This window comes from Alligator sinensis, unplaced genomic scaffold (genome assembly GCF_000455745.1).
Source record: "Alligator sinensis unplaced genomic scaffold, ASM45574v1 scaffold673_1, whole genome shotgun sequence".
NCBI classification, from domain to species: domain Eukaryota; kingdom Metazoa; phylum Chordata; order Crocodylia; family Alligatoridae; genus Alligator; species Alligator sinensis.
The window spans coordinates 270,703-281,995 of NW_005842829.1; the positions used below are offsets into that span (position 1 = coordinate 270,703).

An 11,293-nucleotide genomic window follows, 5' to 3' on the forward strand; every position below is an offset into this window, starting at 1 on the left:
GTAGGGGTAGGGGTAGGGGCGCCTGTGGGGGCGGGGGGCAGGCAGTGGCTCACACCTTGCCTCGCTGCATGCCAGGGGCCAAGACAGTCTTGCCCCAGGGGTGGGCGCAGCCCTCTCCCCAGCTTGCCCTGCATTGGTGCCGGAGGGCTGCAGGAGCCCCGCGCTTGCAGGTGGGTCTGACTCCACGGCTTCCCGTGCCCCTGGCGTCTGGGCCTGGGGCCGGGGTCTCTGCCTTGCAGTTACCAGGGGTGTGGGGGCTGGCCACAGGCAGGTCTGACCCCAGAGCCCCCCGACCCGGCATTGGTGGAGCCGAGCCCTGCACAGACAGCTCCGGCCCTCCCACCTGTCCAGCTGGGGCTCCCCAGGCGGCCGTGCTCCCCCTGATCCTGGGACCCTGTGCTGGGTGCCCCACTCACGGCCACCCAGCCGGATGCTGCCCTCGCCTGCATTGACCAGGTCCTGTGCAAGGGCCATCCCCGTCCCCCAGGACCCCCAGCCCCAGAGCTCGTTGTGGGACCCCGCGGTGCTCCCTGCCCCCGTGTCAGCAGCCCGGGGGATGCCAAACTGCTCTGCCTGCGAACCGCCTGGTGCCGCCAGCTCTGCCCGTGCGGCTCCGCACCCTCCCCAGCCCGTCCTCAAGTCCCGCCGGACACCAAGCACTGGGACAGGCTCAGCAAGGACAAGGGTCCCGGGTGGACGAGCCTGTATATTGCTCCCTGATCCCGTGAGCCACCGGGACCTCAGCTGGCGGCTCCTGCCCGGAGCCATGGCCACGGCCATGTGTCCGGCACGGTTCAGGGAGGCCCCTGACCCCTGCCCCTGCCACGAGCAGAGGGAGACCCCAGCACACGCGTCCCTGGAGCGCGTCAGGCTGCAGCTCCTGCACCGCCTCCTGCCGGGCTCTGGCTGCACCGCTCCCCGTGCCTGTTTATTGATGCACTCCCCATCCGTCCGCGGCCCCCGAGCGCTGGGGCCTCCCAGGCAACCTCCTCCTGGCCCTGACCAGGCTGCCTGTGTCCTACCTTGAAGGAGGCTCTGCCGGGGGTCCTGGGGGCTGCGGGGCTGCTTTCCTTGGCTACTGTGTTCCCATCTCCTAGCAGAGCATCACCGGGCAGCATCCACCGGCTCCTTGGGCCCACTGGAGGGGCCGTGCGGCGTGCTCTGCTCCACGCCCCTCCATGGACTGGGTTTCAACCTCTGCCCGTTGCTCCCATCCCTGTTGTCTGTAGTGGTCCCAGCGGTCAGGTGTCGCCGGTCTCGCGTCCTCCCTTTCCAGGGAAGACTCATAGCATTTCCCTGCACGCGTGGGCCCAGGTCCCCAGGCCACAAAGAGCCCCGTGCCCCGCGGCAGAGCGGAGCTGGCGGGCGAGTGCCCGGGGCCGAGCAGGGCTTTCCCCTGTTGCTCCAGCACGGAGGGTCCCGGCAGAGCTGGTGCAGAGGCCGTGCCCCTCGCTCCCTGCCCCAGCGCTCCCCGTGCCCCTTTCCTCCCCGCACGTGTCCGGTCCCCGGTGGATCCGGCTGCGCTCCCAGCTCCGCCACGTCTGGGGCCACGAGTCCCACCTTGAATGCCCCGCGGGGGGACAGGACAGCCGGGGCCCAGTTTGCACATACCAGCCTGCTTGTCCTGTGCCAGGACCCCCGCTCTGTCTGGGCCGAAACAGGCAGGAATAAATCCCTGGGGACTTTCTCTTCCCCGTTCAGAGCAGTGCAAACCTTGCTCCTGTCTCCTCCAGCATCTCTCCTGGGCTGCCCAGGCCTGGCCTCCTTGGTCTCTCCTGCTGGGGAGGCAGGGCCCAGACCAGGGACTATGTGATGTCCTCATCGCAGCCTAACAGCGCTCTGGAAACTTAGGGCCGCCTATGGTCAGGTGGCCGGTGGTATCTCACGGCGTCCGGTGCTGCTGCACTGCTCCGGACAGGTGGTGTCCAGACCAGAGAACAGACCTGCCCGAGGCTGCCACAGGCCCAGGCTGCAGCAGTGACGGGGGCTGGCGCCGTGCCCTTCCTCTGCCCCTGTCCCCATCCCAGGCACCGGGGGTGCAACCGGGGCCTTGGGGAGCAGCGATGGCCACAGCCCCATGCATGACCCCCAGCCGTGCCAACTCTGCCGTCTCCCCGCAGGTCTACACACGCTACGGGAAGTGCTACACCTTCAATGGGGACCGGAGGAACCCACGCGTGGCCCGGCAGGGCGGCATGGGCAACGGGCTGGAGATCATGCTGGACATCCAGCAGGAGGAATACCTGCCCATCTGGAGGGAAACCAGTGAGACGCAGTGCCGGGGGGTGGCAGAGCGGGGCCGGAGCAGGCGCCTGGCGGGGGTGGAGGGGACGCTGCATGGGGGCCAGAGCCTGCTGCGGGGGGACGTGGGGGCCGGCAGGGACTGGGGCTTGCTGGGTTTATAGCAGCTGCTCTCCAGGAGCCGGGTCCTGGATGCACAGGTCTGGGGGCTGCTGGGGGGCCGTGACCCCTTCCCTGACCCTGCCAGCCCCATTCTCCCAGGGCTGGGGGGGCAGGGGCAGCACATGCCATGCTAAGGTCTGGGGTCTGGCTGGGAGGGCCGGGGCACAGGGAGCCAGGGTGCAGGGGCCCTGGGGAGCTTTGCTGGGGCAGGGGGGGCTGCACCAGGCCGGGGCAGGGCTGGGGTGACCAGGCTGCTCCTGGGTGATGCCGACCTCCTGGCCTGCCCCCGCCCTGCAGACGAGACGTCCTTCGAGGCCGGGATCCGGGTGCAGATCCACAGCCAGGACGAGCCGCCCTACATCCACCAGCTCGGCTTCGGCGTCTCCCCCGGCTTCCAGACCTTCGTGTCGTGCCAGGAGCAGCGGGTGAGATGGGACAGGGGCAGGGGTGGGGGCCGGTCCGGGAAGTGTCTCCAGGCCCCGCTCCATGCCGGGGCAGGCAGCACCTGGGTGCCTGGGCCAGCGCGCTGGAGATGCCCTGACCCTGCTCCGGTCCCACAGCTCACATACCTGCCCCAGCCATGGGGCAGCTGCCGGGCCAGAGTGCCGGGGGAGCAGACGCTGCCGGGCTACGAGACCTACAGCATCGCTGCCTGCCGCCTGCAGTGCGAGAAGGAGGCCGTGGTGCACAGCTGCCACTGCCGCATGGTCCACATGCCAGGTAGGGGCTGCTGCACCCAGCCCCCTGCCCTCCCCTGGACGTCTGCGTGGCCTGGCCCTCGGCAGCTGGGTGCCCTGGGGCAGGGGCAGTGCAGGGAGGGTGTCCTGGCGGGGCTGGGCCCTGCGGGCATCTCTTACCAACTTCCCCCTGCCAGGGAACGAGTCCATCTGCTCCCCCAATGTGTACATCGAGTGTGCCGACCACACGCTGGGTAAGTACTCCTGGCACAGCCCTGCTCTGGCACCTGGGGGCACCAGGGGAGGGGGCCACAGGTCGATGCTGTGGCTCTCGTGGGAAGGGGCTTGTGCCAGGGCAGTGTGGGGACAGGGTGGCAGAGCGGGGGCTGCAGGCCCTGGGAGGGGGCAGTGCTTGGGACCAGAGGCAGCAAGAAGGGGGGCTGGGCTGGGCTGGGCAGGGGCTGGGTGCGGGTGGTGCCGGCGCCCACAGCAGCCTGTGCCAGCAGACATGGTGGTGGAGGACACGCGGGAGCTGTGCAGCTGCCCCACACCCTGCAACCTGACGCGCTACGGCAAGGAGATCTCCATGGTGCGCATCCCCAACAAGGGCTCAGCCCGCTACCTCGCCCGCAAGTACAACCGCAATGAGACCTACATCCGGTGAGACCCCCAGCCCCACGGCACGACATGCCCCCCCCAGTCCAGCACCTCTGCCACCTCCAAGCCCAGTACCCAGCATCAGCTCTGCAGGCTCCTGTGCCTGCTCCCTGCAGAGCCCCGGGGACCCCCGTCAGGCCCCGGTGCCGGCAGCCCTGCGCCGAACGTCCAGGGAGCAGGTCAGGCCCCGAGTGCTCCCCAGCCGCCCGCAGAGCAGCTCTGGTGGTCCCTGACAATGTCCAAAGATGGCCCAGTACTGTTGGGCATGGCTGGAGACAGGGGTGCTGGTGGGAGTGGGGGACCTGGCCGGAGGGCCAGGGACGGTGGAGACGCCAGGCCGGGGCTGGCAGGAGGGTGCCAAGGTCTGGAGGCCGTGTGTAGGAGCCTGGCAGGTGCGCGCGGGGCCCAGGCCTGCACTGACCCCTGCGTCTCCGGCTCCGCAGAGAGAACTTCCTGGTGCTGGACATCTTCTTTGAGGCGCTGAACTATGAGGCCATCGAGCAGAAGAAGGCCTACGACCTGGCCGGGCTGCTGGGTGAGTCACGGCATCTCGCGCCCCGTCGCCGCGGCTGCCGCGCTCGAGCACCTGGCTCCAGAGCAGAGCCCGAGGAGTCTCCAGCCCCTTCCAGCCCCCAGTGCTCCTTCCCGCATCAGTGGGCGGGTGAGACCAGCCCCGCTTTCGCCCTGACCCAGGGGAAGGAGGGGGCAGCCCCTGAGCCCTCCTGGGATGTGGGCACCCCAGGGACCCTTGCCCCCACGCTGCCCTGCTCCTCTTCCCCAAGGTCTGGGGTCTGTCCTGGCTCCTGGGTGAGGAGGACAGGTCCGGTCTGGCTCTGACGCCTCCCGTAACCGCTGCCTCCTCCTGCAGGTGACATTGGGGGGCAGATGGGGCTGTTCATTGGCGCCAGCATCCTCACTGTCCTGGAGATCCTGGACTACATGTACGAGGTGAGTGTTGGCTCGGCAGCGCCCTGGGCAGAGCCACAAGCAGCGCTGAGCACGGGGCCCCGGGGCAGGGCCTGGGTGAGCAGCGCTCCCCTGGGCATCCAGGGAGCCGGGGCTGGGGCTGGGGCTGGGGCTACAGCAAGGCGCCATCACAGCCTCTGCTTCCCTTTGCCTCTCCCCCTCCTCTGGGTGAGCTTCTGCTCTGCACGGGCACAGGGGGGGGCTGGATGCTGCCCTGTGAGTGCTCGTGAGCATGCATGAACACACCTGTCCACATGTGAGTGTAGATATGCACGTGCATGTGTGACACATACACTTGCGCATGTGTCAGCATGCCTATGCTCTCTGCTTGGCGCTGGCCAGGCCCTGTCTGGAGCACCGGGGGCAGCTCCAGGCTCTGCGCTGTAAGAAGCCCGTAGAGAAGCTGGAGGGGGCAGAGGCGGCGACAGGGGGTCAAGGGCAAGTCGTGTGGGGAGAGGCCGAGGGAGCCGGGCATGTTCTGCTGGGGGAAAGGGCTGCGGGGGACGTGGGAGCAGCTGGCTGGTCCCTGGGAGCTCCTCAGGGAAGAGGGAGAGCAGCTTCTCTCCTGCTGCCGAGAGCAGGATGCGGCCCATGGCTGGAAACTGCAGCCAGGCAGGTGAGGTTGGATCCGGGGAGACACGTCTGCGCCGCCCAAGCAGGCAGCTGCAGGGGAGACGCCGGGGCTGGAGGGACTCTGCAGCCCAGGAGGCTCCAAGGAGAGGCTGGATAATGGAGCAGAGCTTGGCCAGGCGTGAGCGAGATCAGCGAATCTCAGCGGGCTGCTGAGGCCTCGGGCTGGCGCAGGACCTTTCGAAGGTGCTGCAAGGAGGGAGGAGATGAGTGCAGGCTCAGCCTCCCCCCTGCTTGGCAGCTGCCCCGACCCCGCTGCCCGGCCGGGGGTCCTCAAACAAGCAGAGCATGACGACGCCATTGGGACAACAGAGACGTGGGGGCAGTTCACGGGATGGGAAGACGCCCCTGGACGGGTCTAGCTCGCTCGGGAAGGATGGGGGTAGTGGAGGCACTGCCCCTTCTCTACCCGCGATGTCCGCGTGCTCGGCGGCGCAGCATGGGGTGGAGGAGAGGCCTGCTGGGAGAGCCGGGTGAGGGTCCGAGCGGGAGCAGCTGGGACCTCACGGTGGGCGGCTGCTGCAGGCTCCAGACCAGGAGCAGGAGGGGACGAGGCCCCGGTCTGGAGGGTTATTGGGCGAGAGCGGGGCCCAGACCGTCCAACAAGGCCTGGCATGAGCTGGGGCTGATGTGTGGGTGCCAGTGGGGGAGAAGCCAGCGAGCGGGGAGCTGTTCTCATCCTGCCGCTCACGCACAGGCAGGAGCAGGTTGAGGATGTGATGGGGAAGGTGCCAGGTGCCGACAACACAACAGTATCGCAGCACGTCAGCAGACTCGGGGCTGGCACGCAGGGCGATGGGCAGTGCCGCAGGAGACTGGCCTGGCTGCCGGCGATCTCCTCGGGGAGCCAGGACGCAGAAAGGAGGCTGCAGCGAGGGGGAACGCGGTGGTGATGGCACTAGGGGAGAGGATGGGGGCGTCACAGGGGCACACAGGGAGGAAACCAGGGAGGTCGAGTCGTGGAGGTGCAGCTGGCAACGGCCGCAGGAGACAACAACGGGGACTGTGCAAGTATGTCGAGAGGAAGAGGAAGAGCAGGGTGTGGAAGGCAACCGGGCCACAGACCGTGCAGGGGAGGCGGAACATTTAATGCCTTTGTCACTTCGGTCTTCACGGAGACGCCCCCGGCCGACGGGCACAGCTGGCAGCACAGATAGGAACAGAGAAACGGCCTTGAGCAGGTTAGGAATTACTTAGAGAAGCCAGATGCTTTCATGTCGGCAGGACTGAGGTCATGTTGGAGCCATCGGCCTTCCTCCGAGAGCTCGTGGAGGCCGGGTGAGGTCCCGGACAATGGGAAAAGGGCAAGCATTGTTCCTGTGTCTAAGAAAGGGAAGGAGAAGGATGCAAGGAGCTACAGATCAGGCGGCCTGACCTCGACAGCTGGCGAGATCACAGAGCAGCGGCTCGAGGAGTCCACTGGGAAGCAGCGAGACGAGGACGAGGTGACCAGGAACAGCTGGCACGGAGTCACCCAGATCAAGTCTCGCCTGGCCGACCTGCTTCCTTCTGCGATAAGAGGAGCGGCTCCGTGGATGGGGAGAGCAGCGGATGTGACAGACCTTGACTTCAGCAAGGCCACGACATTGTCATTAAGACAATGACAGAGAAACGCAGACGAGGTGGAAGTCCTGTGGATGGATACAGGACTGGCTGGACCATTGGGCTCGCGGGGTCCTTACCAATGGCTCCATGTGTAGCTGGAAGGAGGTGTCCAGCGGGGCTCCCCAGGTCTGTCCTGGGGTCCATGTTGTTTAATGCCTGGAGACTGGGAGCCAGGGCATGCCCAGCGCATTAGCGATAACACCCCGCTGGCAGAGGTGCAGACACCTGAGGGCAAGGCTGGGATCCAGAGTGACCCGGATAAGCTGGAAATGGTCCGGCAGCAACCAGAGGAGAGCAGAGTCCTGCATGGGGTCGGGACGCCGGCATGCAGAGGCAGGCTGGGGGGGACCGGCCAGGCGGCAGCACCGCAGAGGGGGGCCGGGGTGGACCGAGAGCTGAGCAGGAGCCGGCAGCGCGCTCTGCTCGGGAAGAGTCGGCAGCCTCCGGGGCCGTATGCACGGCCGTGGCCCTTGCAAACGCAGGGCGGTGACTCTCCCGCTCTCCAGCATGGGGGAGGCCTCCCCTGGAGCCCTGTGCCCAGTTTTTGGCCTTGCACTTTAAAAAGGACGTGGACAGACTTGGAGGAGAAAATGGTGATTGGGAACAGTCGGCATGGGTTCACCAGGGGCAAGTCACGCCTGACCAACCTGATGCCTTCTATGAGGAGGTGACTGGCTCTGTGGATGCGGGGAGACCGGTTGACATGGTGGACCTTGATTTTAGCAAGGCTTTTGATGCGGTCTGCCACTGCATTCTCGCAGGCAAGCTGAGGAAGTACGGGCTGGATGAATGGACTGTAAAGTGGATAGAAAACAGGCTGGAGCATCAGGCTCAGAGAATGCGGGCAATAGTGGGTATGCTGGAGGGTCGAGTTAGGATTCAGAGAGACCTCGACACATTGGAGGACTGAACCAAAAGAAACCTCACACAGTTCAACAAGGACAAGTGCAAAGTGCTGCACTGAGGAGGGAGCGATCCCCTGCCCCGGGGCAGGCTGGGGGGGACGGGCTGCGCAGCAGCTCTGCAGGAAAGGACCTGGGGGGACAGGGGACAAGAAGCTGAACAGGAGCCGGCAGTGTGCCCTTGTGCCAAGAAGACGAACGGCATCCCGGGCTGCATCGGTAGGAGCGGTGCCAGTGGATGGAGGGAGGTGATGCTTCCCCACTACTCAGCACTGGGGAGGCCACGTCTGGAGTCCAGCTGTGGGCCCCCCACGACAGAAAGTATGTGGACAAGTTGGGAAGTTGAGGTTGGATATTAAGAAAAGCTTTCTGACTAAGAGGGTAGTAAAACTCTGGCACAGGCTCCCCAGAGAAGTGGTGCAGGCTCCATCCTTGGCGGCGTTTGAGACCCGATAGACCAAGCCGTGGCTGGGATGATGCAGTTGGGGCTGGTCCTGCTCTGCGCAGGGGGTCGGACTGGATGTGACTCCTGCGCTCCCTCCCACCCTCCTTGCCTGTGACTTTACGGTTGTACGAGTCTGTGGCCGTGCTCCGCAGCAGGGACAGAGCAGAGCCGGGCCAGTTGTGGCGGGCGGGGGGGGGGGGCGGGGGGCGGTCATGGAGAGCAAGGATGACGGGGTGGGCCGTGCGGAGCTCACGGCAGCCCCAGGCTGCAGAGCAGAGCGGAGGTGGCTGCCGTTCCCGGGCCCGGGCTTTGCTGGCTGCCGCGTGGGGCCAGGAGGGAAATTTCCCCCTCCTGTTGCTGGCAGGGGCAGAGGGTTTCCCTTTCTCAGCGGCGCCGGGTGCTGGCTGCAGCCCGTGCTGGGGCTGTGCCAATGCTCCCGCCGGGACTCAGCCCCGCAGGGTCCTGGCTCCCCCGCTCACGCTGCCTGGAGGGGGCACGGCCTCTGCAGCGGGGGCACGGCCTGGGCCTGGGCGCTCTCAGCAGCACGGCCAGGGGCTCTTGGTGTCCCTGGGCCTCATCGCAGCACACAGGGCTGGGGGTGGTAAGATCAGGTCAGATCAAGCCAGGTCTGGGGGGCTGGGATGGGGCTGGGCCTGTCCGGAGCCGAGCTGGGCGGGAGGGGACCCCAGAGGACCCTACCAGCCCCCTCCCCGGGATCCTCAGTGCATGCACGTGCCCCCATGCAGGGCTGCATGTGGGGCTGCACGCCTGCCTGCACGCTCATGCCCGCACGTATGCAGGGCTGCAGCCGTGTCGCACTGTCTCCCACGCCCAGGTGATCCGGGACAGGGTGAACCGTGCCCTGCGCCGCTCCAAGCCGCCCCTGAAGAAGCCGTCGGGCAGCATCGCCACGCTGGGCCTCGAGGAGCTCAAGGACCAGGTACGGGCTCCGGCAGCCCTGGGCGCGGGGCCTGGCGCTGCCGAATGTTGGAGCCGTGCTGGGCAGGGGCGGGCACCCAGCACAGCGCGATGGGCCACGTGTGGGGGCTGCTGGGAGCGCGGGGCCGCCCCGCTCAGCACCCCTTGCCCCCAGCCCGCTCCGGGCCCTGCGGGTGGGCAGGGGACGCGCGGAGCCGCCTCCCTGGGGCAGGGGGTCCGGGCAGCCACTGCGCCCCAGCAGCCCCTCCCTTTCAGAGCCCCTGCGAGACGCTGGGCCGGCACGTGGAAGGCGCCTACACCGCCGGGATCCTGCCCAACCACCACCACCGCCACCACTACTCCCACCAGGGCGTCTTCGAGGACTTTGCCTGCTAGGCCGGGCCGCACCGCCCAAACCCGCGCCCGGCTCCGTGCGCACGGGGCTGCCCCGCTCCCGTCCAGGCCGGCGCGGCCCTGACCCCACCAGCCTCCTGCGCTGCCCAGAGACGCCGCCGAGGCCCTGCCCGGGGACTCCTCCCGCCCAGCCCTGCGCCGGCACCCGGGGCCGGCCCCGTCTCCAAGCACACGGCGCGGCGCAGACGGACGGAGCGGCGCAGCAGGGCAGAGCGAGGGGCCAGCCTGGCGCCGAGACCGGGGCCCAGGGGACAGAGCCGCTGGCTGCAGGCGGGGGAGCAATGCAGATGGGGGAGGCAGTAGATGTGTTGCATGCGTGGTGGGTTGGCCTTTTGGGGGTGCCTCCCGCCCTGCAGCCCCAGGCTGGATGGGCATTGCCCCCCACGCAGCGCCCCACTGCCGCGGAGGAGTTCACCCCGACCTCGACAGGCAGAGATGCAGCCTGACCCTGGGAAGAGCCCCTGCGTGGCAGCCCCGTGGCTCCTGGGAGGCCGGCACCCGTGGGCTGTCACTGGGCCCCGCCGTGGCTCAGCTGCCACAGCCAGCCCTGCGCCTCAGTGGCCCCTGGGCCTGGTCACCCTGCCTGCAGCCCTCGCAGCTCCCAGCCCTGCGCAGCACCCACACTGTGACCCCGCCAGCCCCAGGCCCCCTGCATGCACCTGTGCAGCACTGACACTGTGACCCCGACCCCGCCCCAGACCCCGCCGTGCCATCGCTGCACCCCTCGCCCTGCCCATTGCCGCCCCGGTCAGTGCCGACGTGCTGACCCTGCCCAGCATCATACCCACCGGTAGCCCCCTTCCCACGGCTCCCCCGGGGCACGGGAAGATGCGCCGAGCCCTTCCCGCCAGCCGGCCAGGTTAGAGCCAACACAGCACATGGGCGCAGCCCTCCCGGGGTCTCCACCCAGCGCCAGCGCCAGTGCCAGCGCCAGCCTCACCCACAGCACACGGCCCTTGCACGCGTGCACACACACACAGCCACATCCCTCCCACCCCCCACACACACGCAGTCCCCCCGGCACGGGCACCGGCTGAGCCCACACGCTGTATATTTGTACATAGTTGCCAGCAGCCCCAGTTCGTGGCAGAGCCCCGGGGCGGGGGTGCACTGGGCCGTGCGGTGCAGCAGGGAGCCCGGGGCTCCCCGGGGTGGCTCACGGGGACGCTCAGGCTTGGTCCGGGGACAGCAGGTGGGCAGTACTGGCCAAACCCCAGGGCTGTTCCCTGCCAGCCTAACGCGGCGCTGGCGGGTCGTGGGGTTGGGGCGGCTCCAGGGCACCGCGCAGGCCTGAGCTCAGGGCAGCCCTGGGAGTTGCAGGGCTGCGCTCTGCCCCTTTCTGTCACTGCGGGCAGGGAAGGGGGCAGCTGTCGCATGCCCGCGCCCCCAGGATGTGCATCCATGCCAAGCTGCGCAGCGGGGCTTGCCAGGCATTGCCTGGACCCACGGGGACAGGGACAGCCAGGGGAGCGCGTTCCTCGGCCAGCGGCTGTCTGTGCCCTGCGGAGCCCTGAGGCCTGGGCTGTTCCCAGAGCGCGGCCCCTAACACCCCTAACCCCAGCCCCAGCCGATGGCGCAGCCGCAGCGCCTAGAGCCCCACAAGCACCTGCTCCAAGCCAGGGCGCAGCCCTGGAAGAGCCGCGGGGAGCGCCCACCCATGCATCGGCCCAGGCAAG

At 68.1% G+C, this 11,293-nt stretch overlaps 1 protein-coding gene across 1 annotated transcript in view; it reads left to right on the top strand.

Moving 5' to 3' along the window:
• Window positions 1–11,287, top strand: part of ASIC4 (acid sensing ion channel subunit family member 4) — a 33,794-nt gene extending 22,507 nt beyond the window's left edge. The window contains exons 2-10 of the mRNA XM_006035370.2: window positions 2,121–2,265; window positions 2,701–2,828; window positions 2,964–3,123; window positions 3,278–3,334; window positions 3,587–3,740; window positions 4,181–4,272; window positions 4,606–4,685; window positions 9,121–9,225; window positions 9,480–11,287. Of these exons, the coding sequence (XP_006035432.1) occupies window positions 2,121–2,265; window positions 2,701–2,828; window positions 2,964–3,123; window positions 3,278–3,334; window positions 3,587–3,740; window positions 4,181–4,272; window positions 4,606–4,685; window positions 9,121–9,225; window positions 9,480–9,599 (1,041 nt within the window). The 3' untranslated portion in view covers window positions 9,600–11,287. The remainder of the gene's footprint in view (window positions 1–2,120; window positions 2,266–2,700; window positions 2,829–2,963; window positions 3,124–3,277; window positions 3,335–3,586; window positions 3,741–4,180; window positions 4,273–4,605; window positions 4,686–9,120; window positions 9,226–9,479) is intronic.
• Window positions 11,288–11,293: the final 6 nt, after the last annotated feature.